General features: G+C 39.6%; 1 protein-coding gene across 1 annotated transcript; it reads right to left on the reverse strand.

Moving 5' to 3' along the window:
- Positions 1-4,811: 4,811 nt before the first annotated feature.
- On the reverse strand, positions 4,812-7,712 carry LOC140939416 (uncharacterized). The gene is made up of 2 exons (XM_073388844.1): positions 6,351-7,712; positions 4,812-5,036 (listed from the first exon to the last, which is right to left on the reverse strand). The coding sequence occupies exons 1-2, from the start codon at positions 7,677-7,679 to the stop codon at positions 4,989-4,991; spliced, it is 1,377 nt and encodes a 458-aa protein (XP_073244945.1). The 5' UTR covers positions 7,680-7,712; the 3' UTR covers positions 4,812-4,988.
- Positions 7,713-19,110: the final 11,398 nt, after the last annotated feature.

Raw genomic sequence — 19,110 nt, forward strand, 5'->3', positions numbered from 1 at the left:
TTTAAAAGTAACCTTCCAAAAACTAAAACATAAATTTGCCTTTGGCAATAATACAGAGGCTCAAAACTTTTGCTGTATGGTACTCTGAGTGAGTTTTTGCGTTCAACGATCAAGCAATGCATGCAATGAGAAATGTTATGAAGTTGCATGCATAAGCGCTCAATTTGAACTGACGTATCCTCAGTCTGTTGTAAGGTACGTCCGTAGCAGGGGGCTAAGAAAATGACGTCTAATATGGTTAACCGCCGTAAGAAAGGTGTATGAGTACAAAAGAAACCGATAAACCGGTTACTTAAACGTCCAAAACCTAGCCCCATTCACTCGGCAATCACAGACCGATGCACATTTTCCTGGATGCTTTTACCAAAGCCTCCCAATTTTGCCACCCTTACCTGTAATGGAAGAGTTAAGCAGCCGACATAACAGGTTTTGTTGAAAGCTAGTGAGAAAAGAGGCAATTATTTATTAATGATGCTAAGACTACAGCATGCCCAGTGACTTTGAAATTGCAATATCACTTTGGATTATTTGCCATTCACAGCTTGTACCTGGCAAATTAATGATTCCTTATTTTCACTTAGCACTCATAGTTAAGATTTTAGCTCGCGTTGGAATTGATTAAGGTAAACAAATTTTCTAACGTTCAGTGTTTTTGTTTAAGCCGACCAATTTGTTCTAAAATTAATTTCAGCAGGAGGGAAATAAACTGCGGGTATCTGTTTGTCTTTGGTGGTTTAAGAAGCTGCTTTAGTAAAGTAAGCCATTTTTCTTCGACGCCTTTAATTTCCTCCGGCTATTGTTGTGTTCTCCTCTCCCTAAAAGAAAACTCTGAAAAACGTTTTTAACTCCCGTAGTTACTGACGTTTTAAAGTGAAAATCTCAGCAGTATAGGTCTGAGAGTATAGATTGGAGGGTTTCAGACCACATAACAGGCCGACTCATGTTTTTGTTTAATTCGTTTTGAAATGTTATTGTTCGGTTTTCACTATAAACAAAATTTTAATTTTTAAGGTGTTACCACAAACACAACATAACTTCACCGGCTTCTGAGCCCAAAAGGTTATCTGAGCTTCCTCACACGGGTTCTTATCCTTTAGTCGAAATTAGCCTTTCCCAATTTTATTGGTCTTTATAATGCAGCGTGAAGACCTGTCTTAAAGGCTTATTAAAAGAGAATATGCAAACGCTTATTTGAACTCATATCTGTTAAGAACACTGCCTCTAGCTCCTTATGCCATTTTTTTTTATCGCTGTTCATGCCTACACAGAAAATGTGGATCGGTTCTCATCATGCGAAGTTAAAATCACCGGAAAATGGGGGCTAACAACGCATTTTCAGAGAGATAATTAAGCAGAGATAACAGTTAAAATGATAACAATACAATGTAATCTACACCAAATTCAGACGTAATTATCTGGAAACCTTCGTGGTTACTAAGGTTTACTGTGAACTTTATAAGTCCTTGTAAATATTCATAAAGGAAAAACGAAAAATTGTGGTTAACGTGCTCATTAATTTCTTACTTTTTTAAAATTTGACACCATATTTTGCACTCAGGTTATTTTTTTTTAAACATACAACAAAAAAGAAATTTAATATCATGGAGAATTTCGGTGGGAATGAGCGGAATGCTTTTTCAAATGCTTACCTTGTTTCAGAACAAAATACGTCAATTCCAAACTTGATTTTCAGGCAAAAACTAAATTTTAACCCTTTTGTTCATCTAGAAATCTTTGAAACAGGGTAGCTGATCTCAGCTAAAACTCAATAATAACGATAATAATAATAATAATAATAATAATAATAATAATAATAATAATATTAATAGTACTAATAATTCTAATGATAAATTTAGAAAAGTATTGGAAAACTACTCTGAATGCTCCTTAAAGTTATTGACTCAATTCAGACCAAATTAGGTGACTTTCCTTCCGATTTCAAACGATATTTTAACCTGTCAGTATTCTGCGCAACAGGCGTCGAAACGGGTAGGGGATAGGGAATTGCCCGCTAAAACACTGCTACTATTCTATTCGCATCCTGATGTGGTGTACGTCAATGGGAAGAATCATATATTACCCCGCTCCAAACATACGTATTTCGTAGGTAGTTGCGCGGTCTAATATTATATTCTCCGGCTCCTCCTCCACAGCTTCCCACTAGCAAATACATCACCGATAAATAAAAATTATCATGTTTGTGTTATTGCATCATACTAAAAAACCAGAACATCACAAAATCGACGTAAAACTCAAAATTTTGTGGCCGAACTGTAAAATTGATATCACGTGCAACACTGAAAGCAAAAAGAAAATATCATCATATCATAATTATCCCTCAAGGAAAAAGACACGACAGCTGCATTTTGATTGGCTGACGTATTTGCTAGGTATAAGCTCATACATAATGAGTACAGAAAGGGCAGCCTTTTATGCCGATAAACACAGATAAAGTTCATCACAAGTATGTTTTTATATTTGTTAAAGATAAGGAGAAGTTTGAGCAAAAGCCCCTCTCCCATTATTTGTCTTAGTTTATAACTCTGGAGCACGCCTTCTTATTTTGATACTTTTTCCTTGCCCAAATAACTCTGTCCTACCGGCCCTCAAACTTCGTATTTGACGCCAGAAAATGCCTGGTTCGTTCTCGGCTACAGTGACCGTATTACAGGGTTTTCGGGGCTTCAACGTTACAAGGCAAGAGTTTTGTGAAGATCAATCAAAATATTGGGTAGTATTGAACCAAGAAATTGCGTGTTTAATCGAAACGTGGACGCAGGCTTCGCTTTCTTCAAATTATTTACACAATGTCTATTTTCTATGAATTTAGAATCACCCTGATTCAAAGCCTAAAAGCTCATTTGAATGTGAAAAAGAAAGACATAGTAGGAATTAATTAGTTATTGTAAACAATTTTAAACACTCGAAAATAATCGAAAAACCATTACTGGAAGAATCAACAGATATGAATTTTGCGTTTTGTCAGGTCTAAAAGCACTCCTCGCCCCGTGTTTTAATAAATACAGCTACTTCCAGTGGGGTTGGGGGGGGGGGGGGGGGGTGGGGATCTTTGACCCAGAAACGATGTTCTCACAACTTACAAAGCCGTCATCTTGCTTTGTGGTCAGCGGATAATGGCAATATTTAGTACCTAAAGGGAATATTTTAGAAGCGAGAAGCGAGCCGGCAGAGGAAATAAGTCAATAATTGAAAAAATAAAATCATGGGTTTTTGTTTTTCTGGCATATCGTATTTGTCCTTTAGTACTATACTGAAATTGCAAAACACAAGCGACAGTCAGCAAAGCGTGCTAGACTATAGATAGATAGATAGAAACTTTATTTATGTGTCAAGAAAGAAAAACTAGCCAAGGGGCAGGCCCTCTACTAATAGGGGACACCTAAACTATCGATAGAGTTTTTGGTTACATCGTTTTTGCCGGGCGAGGACCGGACATGGAGATTACAGAAGTTATGATGCTAATAAAGATTCCTGGATCTGAAAGCGTCACTGAAATTAATCGAAAGTAAGTCTATTTAAGGGAGCTTTATATATCATCGTTGAGCCTCATACATCCTGAATAAACAGATTCACACTTAATAACAGCAGTACAGTGATAACATTTCACTTTGTTTTAAATTTATTACGAGCAGTCAACACCTTGAATTCAGAGTTAAAATTCAAAACGATCATAATAACAAATATGTTAACTTTCCTTAGGTTTGCATCAAAACAATACTGGCCTCCACTGCTTCGGCGGTTCTTATCCGTCAGCTATAAGCAGCTATATGTTGTATATTCCAAACTCTGCAGAGGAAAATCGTGTAAAAAAAAAGCAAATCACACACTATGTCTGGAAAGCCTTCGACCGCCACGTTTTTGGTCCTTCTCAAAACCGTTGATCTTTGGTTTATTACGTGATGCGCATGATCAGTACACAAATCCGCTAGCAAGACCCTTGATGATCGCTTCGGCAAGTTGTGAGAACATCGTTTGGATTTCATTTAAGAGAATGTATGGGAAGTAGCTTACCCCCGCACCCTCCTGGCTACTTCAATAGGCCATTTCTGAGTTGCTCCAAGCCTCTGTTTCAAAGCGAGGCCTAGTGTAAGACCGTTGACATGAAAATGATTTTTAATTCTCATGCAAATAAAACTCGTTTCCACAAGAAAGGTTTTCACCTAGCCTCGATTTGAAAGTGAGAGTTTCCGGAACTCGGAAATGGCCTAAAGTTGTCGAATTCAAAGGCCTCAATTCTACGCGACGAGACCTCAAGAGCATGTGGGAGCTGTAAATCCTTTGTAATTCGGTCATAACTTGGCGACTGTAAGTGCCTTAGAATGGTAGAAAACGTCAATAACTTTTACCTTGCAACTGAGGGGCTGCTTCATGGCTAAACTTGGTTATTATTATTATTTTTTGGAAATGACCCATATTGCGGTACGGTCTCATCCCGGGATGTAGAGAAGAAATTGCTGGTAGAAGACAAAATAACAGCTTCTTTCAAAGAAATAGGTTTCCTGGGCGTCATATATAAAGTTTCGGATAGAAAAACATTGTCTAATGACCCAGTCAAATAAATATGAAGTACTTTTGAACCAATACCTGCGTTCAATCCTGGACATAAGTGTGTTTTGAATTTTATAAAAGACTACCGCTCGTTTCTATCAACAAAATGATATGAAACTAGTCGTGGTGGATGTAGGAAAGGCTTTGGTATTTTTTTTGTCGCCAAGATTTTATTTGCGGTTTCTTGAGTACCCTGAGGTGGAAGCAACTGACAAGAGAACGTACGAAAACCGACCTTTAATTGTTACCATTTAATTATAATATAAAATAGGAAATAATAAAACACTTCATTTGTCGCTCGATAAAACTGAATACTACTTTTAAGAGATATTAAGTAACTTTACATAATATAACTATTAAAACGGAATGTTTAGCTTAAAGTCTCCGAAACATAAACTTTTTAATTTATAAAAGAGGCATCATTGTCGCCCAGTGACGCTGAGAGGGATTTCTTGAGCCTGTAATCGCTGCAACATAAAAATAAGCGTTTTTATAGTTTAATAGTTTGGTGAGAAGCAAAGTATTCACACCAGCCACAAAGAAAAAAAAGAACCAACAACGGAAATAGATGTCATAGGTCAAAATTATATTCAGGTTAAAATTTCTTTAACCTAGGTTGATTCTCTATTTCCTTTGTCTTTCTAGCCCTCAGTCAAGAATAATTAGGGCTAGGAGACAAAGGAAATTGATAATAAACCTGGGTCAAGTCAAAATTAACATGAAATCAAATTTGACCTGCAACATAGACCCCTTTATGATTTCCAATCGAACTTTCCGGATACCCTGAATGGAAAGCGCCCACTGTCTGCTTTTACTGCATGATAGTCTTAGCTCTTTTTACACTCGTTTGTTCCTAGTAGCTCATTCTACTCCGTTGTCTTTGTCAAACTAAAGTAAAAAAATATCGCTCTGTAACAACCTCCAAAAGCTGTCGGCTGCCAAAAGTTTGATCTTGAAGCACATTATAACATTCGGTCTAACCGCCAAAATGATACAACATTTTTATGTATTTTAGTTTTATTTTATATTAATATATGTGTTGGTCTAGTAATGTTTAACTATACGGTTGCTCTTTAAAGTTATTATAACCACGTTTACAGGGTTTTTCCTTTGAGAAATTGGGAGCGGCGCCCCTTCTTATATCTGACAGAAAAGCTTTGGGAGTAGGGTTGGAATTTTCAGATCCCTCGGCTTGGGGAGGGAGGCCCTCATGCAAGCGTGAAGGTCGAGACGCCGTCGCCGTAAAGACGTCAAGGACTTGATCTACCACCATTATTATATAATCATATTTTTGCCATGTAACTTCATATGGCCCAATATAACCTTAGTAGTAAAGAAAGGCCAAAAATTTTCGCGGGCAACATTAATTATATATCTATCAACATTCGCATACTTCTTATACGGCTGAAGTATACAGCAAATTTGAGGCATTCGAAATTAGTGAGATCTTCAGCGTTTAAAGATAAAAAAAATTCGATTCTTGCGGTTCATCATTTTTAGCTTTTTAGGTGAAGAACCTAGTACGTTCTTTCTGGTTATGATCCGAACCACATCTTATTTTCCTCAATTCCAACCCAACGATAAGCCCTTGCCTCTGACCCGTAAGTTGTTATTCTGGATTGCCAACTAAGACACAAGTGTTCCTAGATACAATGGAAATAAAACTGGGCCTATTTAGTTTGGGGAACGACAAACTTTATAGACAAATCTTACTCCCTTGACCTTTATCAATGAAGTATAAACAAACGAATGGAATGATGTTAAGAATATTGCTAACTTACCTCAGGAACTTCAATCTTGTCCTGTGCGTTTCTTAGCAAAGCCTTAAGACCATGTATCTCTTTTCTCTTTAATCGGACGTTGTCCAGAACATTATTTAACCGCTCAGAATGCTCCTGGTCATTTTGAACAATTTGCTTCTGTAACGTTTCTACTCGTTCTTTCAGGGCCTTGTTTTTCTTTGTCATAGTCGTGCTTTCTTTCCTGTTGCTCTCCAGCTCAATGTGCATTGTATTCATATTTGCCAACACTTGCTGCATTCTGTCGGCCATTGCACTGGTTGTTTGTGTACTGGCCAACTGAGCCATCTCCACTTCACTGGAGTTGCAATCTTTATTGACAGGGATTCTTAAAGCTTCTCGCTCTCGTTTGTTTTCACTTCTTGCAAACTCGTTCATTTTTGTTTGCAGTGAATACTTTAATTCTTTAATCTCCTTCTGCCTTTGACACAATCGAGTTTCTATCTCGTCAACTTTGTGGTCCAATGAAATTTTCTCATGTCCCAACATGGATTCGCTTTCAGTTGTATTTTGTTTGTAGACTTCAAATGTTTCACCCAAGTGACCCAATCGACCCTCGACAATGTAAACCTCCTCTTCCTTTACTTGAATTCCAACATTTGCAGTCGACATTTCTTCAAACTTTTCAATACACACTTTCTTTTCCGTCAATTCTTGCTGAAGCCTCTCAACCACTCCTTCCAAATAGTAAATTTTCCTTTCTTTGTCATCGCATACTTTACGCTCAAAAACATGTCTCAGATCTTCCAGTTCCTTCACTGTCTTCCCAGTTGCTTTCATGTGTTCTATGAGGCCAGGATAAGCACCAAGCGCTTTGCATTTGTCGATCTTCATATATTCCAATTCTTCCCGGAGACATCGTATCTCTGCCATTTTTGTCTGAAGATTTTCTTTCAAACTCTTTTGTTCATGCTCTTTTTCAGCAATTTCTAGCTTCATGAAGTTGATGGCTCGCTCACTTTCTTGCACAAGGAACTTAAGCTTTTCACTCTCCTTGTTTAACGACGTCAACTCTGAATCTCTTTTGAAAGCAAAATGTTTCAGTGATTTCATCTCGTCATCTTTTTGCGAGAGTATAGCAGTAAACTGCTTTAATTTATTTTGCAGAACGTCGTTCTCCTCTTCTAATTTTTTGAATTTCCCATTTGAAACACCCAGTTCTTCTTCTTCCTTCTTAAAGTATTCAATTAGCCTTTTGAGTTCGATGTCTTTCTCTTTTAATGAATAAGTGGCGCGATCTAAATCTTCCTTGAGCTGCGTCACATCAGATTGTAACTTCTCAATGGCCTTGTCCTTTTCTGCAAGGTGCATTCTTACTTGATTAATCGAACCCTCTTCCTCATTTTTTGCATTTAACTGATCACTACACAAAACTTTATCAGTCGTTGTCATCTGCTTAAATGATTCATCAAACGTTGTAATACTTCCCCTTCCCTGTTTTAGCTTTTCCACCCGCTCCACATCTCGCACCACTTTGTGGACAGGTTTGTTCATCACGCCTATTTCGCCGGTTTTCGTTTTTGCAGAGTTAAGAAGCACCTCAGTGTGCCTCTCAGCGCGTTCTAATGCCGCATTTTTCTCCATCAGCTCTCTCTTTGAAAGCTGCAGTTCTTGTTGTATCTCAATCAAAGTGTCCTTAAACATATTTAGTAGCTCATCTCCTTTACAAAGAGACACTTTGGCCTCCGTTAATTCTGTCTCTCTCAGTGCAATTGTCCCCTTTGCGTTCTCCAAGTCCTCGCTCATCTCGCTCAATTTTTCTTTAAACTTTTCTACATTTTTATCGCCATCAGTAACTAGACGACGAAGCTGGATGATATCGCGTTCTTTCTCCTTTACTTGCTTTATTGCACTGCTTTTGGCTTCATCAAGTGACGTCCTTAAAAGCTTGTTACGTTCTTCCTTGGTCAGCAGCTGTAGATGCAGCTCTTTAATTCTCCCTTCTTTTTCTCGAAGTTTCCTTTCGCAACTATCCAAGTCAAATTCTTTCTCTTGTAGACATCTTTTTAGTTCAAAGAATCTGTTCTCCATCTTCTGTGCTTTTTCGTTCTTTCGATCACATTTGTCGACTTCGCATTCCAACTGGTTGCTCTCTAAACTCAATAAGGTTCTATCCTTCAAAGCATTAATTACTTTCATTTGTTCTACCAACCGCTCATCAACAGATTGCATTATTTTATTTACATGATCTTCTTTATTTTCTACGACTCGCTTTAATATGAGTCTGATTTGTTCCATATCCTTCTGGATTCGACTTTTTAATTCATTGCTATCTTCCTTCTCCTCTCGTACTTCCTTCTCAAGAGACTGCTTCAAGATTTTTATATCCCTTTCATTATATGCAAACCGTTTCTTTACTTTCTTATAGCACTTCTTATCTTTTTTGCCTTTCCTCAGAATCCGTATATTTTCTTCTCTAAGTTGTCGAAGCTCTTCGTAAATGGTTCTCATTTGTTTCTCCAAATTTCTCAAGGCAAGCAACCCGGAGGGTTTCAGTTTTCCCCAAGACTGCTCTAAATCCTGCAGGATCAACGAATTTCCCATCGCAAATTCTCCTCTCTCTTTTTCATTTCGGTTTTTATACGGTTCTTTCTGATCAGAAAACTCTGTATCATAACTATCAGATGAGGCTCCCATTTCCCTGGATTTAAGCGCTTTTTTCCAGGCATTTTCCTTCCTCTCGCTCATCATAATTGAACCTTTTAACAGTTCTACTTCTTCCCGAAGATAGGAATAGTCGAATGCATCGCTAAGGCTGGTTCTTAATCTGCTCTTTAATGTGTTTAATTCGACCGTCATTCTATCCATCTTCTCTGAAATTATCAACTTGGCTGCCTCACTTTGTTCATACTGTATTGACATTAACCTAAACTTTTCCTCTACTGCTTTTCTTTCGTTCCGTTCTTGATCCAATTTCGTCTCCATTCGCATGGCATCCCGTAGACTCACTAATTCTTTTTTTCTCTGCTCTTCCCCAGCTTTAGTATTGATTGCCTCTTTCTCAGTCTCATCCTTTTCTTTTAACGCAGCTTTCAGTTTGTTCTCAAGGCCATCAATTCGCTCAAGTAACTTCTCACGTTCAATATTAGTAGAATTAACCGCTTTGTTACCATTATCCTCTAGCTGAACTTTCAGCTCTTCAATGCCTTGTTTCAAGGCCCTGAACCCGAAGTTATTTTGCAGGTTGACAGTTTGAAGGTATTTTTCTTTTATCCGCTTCAAGTTTGTTTCACAGTCACTTTGATGCTGTTGAGAATCCTCTAGAACTTTAAGCATGATGTTTTTAACCTCATTACTCATCTGTACAAAAGAAGAAGAGACTTGTTTGATCTCTTGAGCTACACTTAAGCCTGTCACTGTGTCCGGCTCTCCATAGAAATTTTCATACGCCTTCTTTTTGCCACAGAGCTCCAAACTTTTGCTGCCTGTTCTCGCATGTAAATCTTTTAGCTTCTCAAGTTCTTGAGAAAGACTTTCATTTTCGTACTTTTTCTGCTCGAGACTCTCTTTACATTCTGTTATTTCGGCTTCAAGAGCCCTTTTGCTAACCGTTGCTTCTTTCAACTCTGATTCCAGACCATCCAATCTCTCTAAAAGACTCTCATTTTCAAGGTTAACTTGCTCTACGACAGAATCCATGTTACGTCTTTGTTTAAAGTTCTCTTCTAGCTGAATTTCAAGCTCTTTGTTGTAGCTTTTCAACGCCTTGAGCTCCTGGTGAAGTTCGTCTAGGAAACACCCTCCTTGAGAAGTTTCTATCTCCCTGTCGCGACTTTTATTTAACTCTAATTCAGTGTTTTCTTTCTCCGACCGTAATGTTTGCATTTCACTCTCTAGACTATCAAGCTGCTCCATGAGCTTGTCATTCTCAATATTAGCCGAATTTATCATGCACACAATGGTGTATTTTTCTTCATCTTTATCGTTCAGCTCATATCTAAGCTGATCGTTGATTTTCCTTAAAGCCTTGATCTCCGCGTGAAGGTCGTTTACGTACTGATCATCGGAATATGCTACTTTCTTGCCAGCTCGCTCGTTCTCAAAACTGAAACTCTTACTCCGAGTATATGCTGATTTCTTCAACACTTTAGACATGGTAGTTTTCACTTTCTTAACTTCGCAGTCTTTCCTAGTATTTGAAGATTCATCGATTGCTTGGTCTGTTACATTATATAGGCTATCATCTCTAATTAAATGCACCCCCTTTTCCTGTTTTACAAAGCCATAATGAGAAGCATTTTCGTTATCACGGCTATTTTGTTCAGAAACTGCAGGGCCACATTCTTTATCATCGTCTTCTCCCTCGGTGGAATGAAACATTTCACCACTTCCGTATCCCTGTGCCGCCTTAAGGACATTTCCGTTCTCAAAAGTCATCGATGCGGCTTGTTCATCAAACTTTTTCAGTTGTTCCACGTAATCGTCTTGAATTATGTCAGTTTCGGTTCCCTCTTTCATAGTTTGGAACTCTTTCTGCTCGGCATTGTGTAGCCTTACCTTGAAAGCAATTGATTCAGTAGCGTACGTCTTTTGACATGGAATTGTATCTGAATTAGATTCCAAGCATATGTCTTTCTCCTGAACTTGATCATTCCCTTTTATATCATCAGAATTGTTTTCTGAATGATGCTTATGCTCCGTGACGGGTTTCAGTAGACCTTTGCTATCGAATTTCAATTCATCGGTAATTGTTGTGTTAAAAAAGGTTTCATCTTTACTTGTTACCACGGTACTAGTTATAAAGAAACTCTGGGTTCCTATATCAAACTCTTCGAGATTTATTTCCTCAGAAATACTTTCCTCTGGGATCTCTTCCTGCTCGCTGCGACGCAGGCTATCTTGTTCATCCATGGAAATGTCCTTTTTTTCTTCATCATCTGGGAGATGCACCATGCCTTTAATACTAACAGGGGGGTTTTCAATGCCATGGCTGAGGTCTTCCTCCTTAGAACCACTTATTTCGCTTGGTAAATGCAAATATTCCTTTGCAGCAAGATTACTTTTTCCACAGTGGATTGCAGCTTGTATTTCTTCCTCTGCACTATCAAGCAAATCGTCCAGATCATCAGCAAATGCCTTAGATTGTGGATCGTTTTTGAAGTCCAAATGTCTTAGGACTGTAGGAGCAGAAATACCTTTCATGAGTTCATCCGCCCCAACAGAGCCATTGCCCTCTTCTGCTGTTTCCCTTTCGTTGTTAAAAAGTTCTTTCTCACGGATGAGACTTACATCAGGAGTGGTCTGTGTGTCTTCCACATTCGTAGACAAACTGCCTTGTTTAACCAGACCATTCGATTCAGAACCTATATTGTCTTCATTCTCAGAACCAGGATCGTCCATACAGATTTCCTCAGGTATATCTTCCTCAATACAATCATCACCGTCATCTTTACGTTCTTCAGAACCCTCGTAAAACAGGACCAAACTCATATTTTTCCACGGTGATTCGATTTCCGTCTTCTCCGGAGTGCTTTCAGTGTCTTCAAAAAATGGTTCTTCAAATTCTCTTGAGCTAAATGGCACCAGGAACACTTCAGGCTCAATAGCTATTCGAACCCTTCTTTTTCTAGATGAGGTGTCTTTCTGGGAGCCTACAATGTCGTCGCCAGGAAAAACAATAGAAACTCTGGAAGACTGACCAGAGGGACGGAGCAACCCAAAAATTTCGTCATCCATGCGGTCTAGTTCTTCGTCATCAAAATGTTTCCTTTCACTGCCCATTTCAGCGTCGCCAAAATAGTGTTGGCGTTCGTATTCAGTGGCTTCACAGTCTTCAACCATTTCGTCCCCTGGTGCTTTACACTCTGTCTCACCTGCAGGATCATCATCAAACAGTGCCCAGCTACTCCTTTGTCTCCGTAAAGACCTTCTGGTAATGATGTCTGTAGATTCTTCGCATGATACTGGCTGGTTTTCGAGATCACTGATGTCCGAGATAGTGTCATCTTCGTTGTCACGGGAAATCTTCTCCTGACCCAAGGACTGATTTGAGTCCTTGCATTCGCTAATATTAATGCTGGGTGGTGACAAGTTAAACTCAAATGTTGGAGTTCGTTCCTCCATTGAAGACGACACCTCCTCATCGTCTCCTTCCTCGAAGCTGTCATCTGAGTAATTGTTTTCCACCTCCTCTTCCTTTCTATCCACCGCAAGCTGTTCTTTCAACTGCATTGAGCCTACCTCTTCCTCCCTTGAAAATAAGAATAACATAGGAAATTGAGTTGTCAGTGGTATTTGCACTTGAAGGATGACAAAATGAATAAGTATACTGCTAACTCAAAGAAGGCTGACTTCGATCAGCAAAACGCAATATTTCCTTTTTACGTTAGCAGAAAACAAATGCACGATAACTTTCATGAAGCCAAGACCATACAGACCGGCACGATAAAAATTTTTAAACAAAGCAAATCAGGCCTTTTTGTTCGTATGTATGCATGTTTCATGATTGAACGTTGTTATTTATTGACGCAACTAACTCTCAGTGAAACTCTGTGGTCTAAACATCATGTCTTACGTACTTGTTGTTTTCACAAGTGACCTGGTCATCCTCTACTACACCATTAAACTCCGCGACCAAAAGTTTGTCCTTATGAGAGCTGATCTGTGGCATTTCTGTAACAACAGCAGTCTCTGGGCTGAGCGGCAAGAGGCTTGCATCAAAAGATGGGGTATCCTCGGACAACGAGTGCTCATTATCTTTATCACTACATGAATAAATAAAAATTCAAGTGAGTACAAAGGAACAGATATATAAATTGGCCGAATTTTGTAGTTATATCGTGTTTGTCACCTTTTTTCAACGCTTTTGAATATTTACATACTTTTAGAGGTGTATAATAAGGGGTTAAAAACAATGGAAAACCATTAACCATCAGAACCAAAAGGTGGTCGCGGTCGCTTACAGGAAGTGGTGGTTTACTAGAGGTTCCAACTGTAAGGCTTTGACTGGGAAAATTTGGTATTTTGAGTTGGAGATCGCTTATGGGAGGTGATCGCACATGGAAGTTCGACTGTATATATGTTTATTCATGGACGAGCGAATTGCTTTAGGCTATGTTCATACAACGGATAGCGTTTCTTGGCGCCACAAGAAGCTATCATTATAGTATGAAGAGCCTGAGGCGCCGGATGGGGCGACACAAGTTGTTCACAACACATCGAACGTCATGCACGCGCGTTTGGCGTAGAGGGCTCGGTGCCCTAAATTCCAGTCCACACTCCTGAATATTTACTTCCGTTTCAGTGAGTTTCAGTCCTCGCTCCTTTACGTTTTCTGCCGCGACGGTGTGCGAATAGGTGTTCACACTGTACCAAGTATGGCGCTAAAACTGTCCGACACGTGACGCTCCACTTTTAACTTGAGATCGGCGCTGCGCAGCGCAGCTTTGCTCCGTCACAGAAATCGCGCTGCCAGAAGCCTTCTTTTCTGTGAACAATAGTTCTATCCGGCATGATGTTCGTGGCGGTGCAAAAGCTATCCGTTACAGTGTGAACATAGCCTCAAAAAAGATCATCTTTAGTATAACTTACTTGGTTTCATCACCCATCTTAAATGGGGAATGATGCGCTTCTTTTTCTTCCTTAGAGACTGTTTTTTCAACTTCCTCATCCATCTCTCTTCCACCTTTCTCATGGAGTTCATCGTCCGTGAATTCCCTTACAAGACCTCTATCGCAGTTGTTGAGGAACGTTGTTTTCAATTTTTTCTAAAGAAAAGACGGTTGAAGGTTTTTGCTAAATATTTTTTGAAAAAAGGTTCGAGCAAATTATGGCAAACTTAATATTCGATTTAAATGGACTTAAATTATGGATTGAATTTAATGATAAAACATTCAAGTGTCTAACCTCCAGCTGATCTAAAAAAGAAGTAACTTCGCATTTCATTAGTCTGTATTGATTTTTACTGATATTTGGATATTTTATTATATTATTTCTGTTTTGTTCAGTATATTTACTTTAGTACCATTTGTATAATATTTATGCATTTGGCAATGTATTTGTTCCGTAATTTATATTGTCAATTAACCAATTAGTTTTATGCCTCTGATTCCTGAATCTGTACATATTATATATGAGCCCATGCATATTATGAAGAGTGCGGTGAACTCATATGTGAACACATAAACGTATACATAACAACACAACAGTTCAACAAGCAGCCCTGTGTTATTCATCCGTAAAACTACTTTACAAAATCCCCCTTGTGGACTGGGGAGGAGAAATTCCCCAACAGGGGTATAGACGCTATAAGCTTTCGCTACACTACCCCCTCCCTTAAAGAACACGGTCCACAGTGTAAGGTGCTAGGGTGCCCAGTTTCCTTGTAGACGGCGAACTCCTGTACGCCGTCATGCATGTGGGAACTTGCAAGTCCTAATCGTCTTGACTCTCTTTCAACTTGCCTCGAAGCATTTCCATCAATGATCAATTGTAACATTCTACCTGGCCGTGTTCTCTCGTGTTCTCAATTTCCAAGAGCTTACACACTTCTGACATAACTTTGGACTCAAAGTTAGTCCCTTGATCGCTGTGTATCTCCCTTGGAAACCCAAAACTACAGATAAATTCACCCACTAATCATATAACTTCTCAGGTACAGTGGAAGCTTCTTTGTTCGGGATAAAATAGCTTTCCGCCTTTTTTGTGAAGTAGTCCGTTAAGTCAATGACCACATACTGCTACGTTTCCTCTTACCCCAGTTATTTTTGGCTCCACACTCATGACAAGCTCTGACCCACTTCTTCAAGTGTGAAGTTAGTCCTGGCCAGCAGTATCGATCCCTGAGTGCTCCAAGTGTTTTGTTAACATCCCGGTGACACGCAGTAGTATGCTTATGGTGTGCTCTTAGTGCAGTCTCTTAAAAGTTCTCAGGGGAGGATGATCTCGCACTTGGCTCTGGAACCACTTTCCTCTTGCTATATCCAACATAATACTTGAACTCGGAACTCCAGCTGGTCCCATTGGGCCAAAAGTGTCTTCACAGGGCGGTCATATGGAGAAACACCCTCCAACTTCGGCCTCACAGCGCTTGCCTCCTTGAATTGGATTATGACCTTGAGGCTGGTATCCTCTCTTTGTTGGCCATTAAGGTACTCTCGAGTCCAAGATGACTCCCATCGGAAGGTGTTTCATTTAGAGTCGGGCTGACTTAGTGGACAACGTTCAGTTTCAGCTGACAAGAACTCTGTTTCACCCTGTTTGTCTTGCTTTTCCGTTTACTCTGTCTCAAACCCTTCAGACTCCACCTGGGGCAGTTGAAAAAAAGGTCTTCAACTTGTCAAATGACGACTGCCACTCAGGAGTCCAAGCATGGTCCACATGTCTGAGCTTCACTAAGTTTGTTAGGCGGTCTGGCCACTTAGCAAAACTAAGAATAAACCGCAGATAATAGCTGGAAAGTCCTAAGAACCTCTACGTCATACGCATTCTCTGGCACTGGCCAATCGCACACGCGTTCTACCTTAGCCGGGTCTGTCTCGATAACACTTTCAGACACAATGTGGCTCATGTACGTGATGCTCTACTGAAACAGCACACATTTGCTTGGTTTAAGCCTAAGTCCAGCAGATTTAAACCGTTCGAAAACCTCTTAGTGTTCCATTTTCTCTGCGAACGTTTCCCATACACAATGAAGTCATCTAAATAAGTCAAGCAGGTCTCAAATTTAAGTCCTGACAAGATCGGTTCCATTAACCGCTAAAAAGTACTTGGTGATGACGTAAGACACAAAGGTCATGACGGTCCACTCATACAATCGTTAGGAAGTCACGAAGGCAGCCTTTCCACTGCTAGCTGGATCCATGGGGACTTGCCAGTGCCCTGAACACAAATCCAGCGTGCTGAATCATTTTGAAAAAGGAAAGCGCGCTCAAAGAAACGTCAATACGTGGCAGCGGATAAGCATCCTTGATAGCTACCGCATTCACTTGCCTGTAATTAACGCATAATCTTTGGAAACCATCCTTTTTTGTCACTAGTACTACGGCAGAAGACCACGGATTGCTAGATTTCTTAACTATGTCTCGCCGCAACAAGTCTTCAACTTGCCTCTCGATTTCTACACGCTTTGGTGGTGCGGTGCGGCGGAGATGCTGTTTGATAGATCTTGCGTTTCCCGTATCAATGTGGTGTTTTGTCAGGTTTGTCTTGCCCAGATCTTGCTCGGATAGGGCGAATTTGGACGAGCGAGAGCACGATTTGCGCGCGCGCAAATTCTCCGGCCCTTTCCCGGCTTTCTCTTTCCCTTTTAACGCCTGCTAAACAGGAGTGTTAAGTTAGAATTGGATCTTCAACAAGAATTTATGATAGTTTAATAGGTTGATCAGCACTTAAATAATAGTATTTTATACCTGACCCTTGAGCGTATTTTTAGATTTTTTTAATAACAAACTCCCTGAATAAAAGTTTAAAAAAATGTTACCTGATTAACATTTTTCTTGCTATCCAAAGAGGCCGTCTTTTTTATTTGGGCTTCTTTTCTTAATGTGCTTGCTCTTGTTTCTCGAGGACTCAGTCTAATTTTAGGCTTCTTGTTCCTTTTTCCTTCAAAAGGTGCGATTTTACTTGTCCTAGTAGACCATTCCTTTACGAGCAGTTTTTTGACTTGTCCTTGCTTCAGATTGATCCCTACCGACAAAAATGTTCACGAAAAAGAAATTGAATAAATAAATGAATGAAAAGTTATATATTAAACTTAAGTATCCTAGGTTTAATCTTGCAGAGCAAGGGAGAGAACCAGCAACACGAGTCACCCATATATTGTGTCGCCTCCAGGATACAACTTCTCGGTCCAAGTGTACTACTCTCGCTCTCTCCAAAATGAGGGGTCCGGAAAATTCTTTTGTTATACCTCCCAAGATCTCCCAACTCAAGCGTGTTTTGAAATTGAACGAGAATGTCTAGTGTCATGTGTCAAAAATAATGCAACTCCCTCTCGATCCAAGGAACTTTAGATTCACCCGTGATAAAGTCGTGTGTAGTCGTTCACCTTGAAAACGCGGGAAATTTATGTAACAGTAGCGCAAGGAAAAAATTTTGTTTCCAATGGTAAATAAAACTGTTACCCACCGGAATCGGTCACTGTTGGTTTTGTTTTCTCATGACCATCTCCAGATACGTCACTTAAGCTACTCTGGTGGAGACCTTGAATGGGAATCCGCGAAGTCCTCCGGCTACTCCGACTGTCACGTGCTGTTCCTTCATCTGAGCTGCCCTCGCTATCACTGCTAGACTGAGCTACCCTAACGGCAATTTTTGTTTTTTGTTTCTCGGGAAAAAGACTTATGCCACTGTCACTGGTGATGTTTTTCGACGCCATGTGGCGCTCGCTGAGCGCGATGAACTCGCCCAAACTTATACACTGACCAACTCTTCTCGATGAAAAATTCCAACAACCTGTCACTAAGCAAATTATACTCTTTGTTGTCTGAATTATAACAATCTGTACCTAAGCCTTGGTAATCTACAAAATGGACACCTCAAAATATTGCTGCAAATAACAGCAATGATTGGGGCAAATGAAGCTACTTCTTTGCAGCAGTTTCGTCATAAAGACTATTTAATTCGAATATTGCGCGCGCAAGATCTACAGAGAAGTGCAGACGCGCTGTTTCTTAGAACATTAATGTTACCATGGATACACTGTTATAAAAATAAAGGTAATGAAGGAGAGCAACATAGGAGATAGCCTAAATTTCATCCGATTACTTCGAGTCGTTATTACTCCGTCAGTAATGCCTGAATCGACCGGCCTTTTAATGCCGTCCAGTGACGTCACTACTCCTTGACCTTTGCTTTTATTCATGCAAAAAGTAAAACACGATTTTCAAGTGGCAAACCGAGAAATATCGTTTGGAAATGTCTGCATGATACAGAACTGCCATATTTTTTTTTGATTGTAATTCATGTTTAACGTTCAAACTATCGACTGCATGCAGTACAACTCTAAACCGGTTGTACTAAATTCTATAAGCAAACACGGTCGCAATCACGCAATGAAATAAACACACACACGGAACACTTAGTTCAAAAACACAATGATTTGCTTTTATTGAAAAGAAGCTATTTGGACCTTAACGAACAAAAAAACAAGGAGACAAGAAAGAAAGGCTAACAGAATCAATACACTTGACGGTAAAAATAGCAAGAAGGTCGAATTATAACATTGATCTCAGAAAACTTCGCGTAAACAAAATCACCGGCCACCGAAACCACAAAGCGGCTCTAAATGAAAAACCCTACCGACTCTCCGCAATGATCCTTCATTGAGTTCATTCGCAGCTCAATTCAGCTTGTCAGTTTCGAAGACAAGGGCAATTTTGCTGTTTAAGATAAAGATTAAGGTTATCGAAATGTTTGAACTAAACGAAAGAATGCCAGGGATGACATCAGCTGAATATCAAGCGACAATTCGGCAAAATTTTTTCATAATTATAGATAATTATGCGAATGTTTGGACAATCAACCAATCAAATTTTGGGTAGTGAGTGACGTCACTGAACGACATCGAGAACGGCCGGTCGATTCAGACGTTAGTGAGCTTACGCAACAGGACGGGAGAGGAAAGGAGACGAAAAACCTGGTGTGACAAGCGTGACAATAATTTTGCTGGAAAAACATTTCCGCCGAACAGCACCCTCCTTTAAACAGCTCTTCTTTGTAAAAGACCAGAAAACATTAACTTAAGTGAAGATCACAACAAAACACGCAAGGAATAGCCCTGTCACGTTTGTCACAAACAAGC

The sequence above is a fragment of the Porites lutea genome, chromosome 1 (assembly GCF_958299795.1).
Source record: "Porites lutea chromosome 1, jaPorLute2.1, whole genome shotgun sequence".
In the NCBI taxonomy this organism is placed as follows: Eukaryota; Metazoa; Cnidaria; class Anthozoa; order Scleractinia; family Poritidae; genus Porites; species Porites lutea.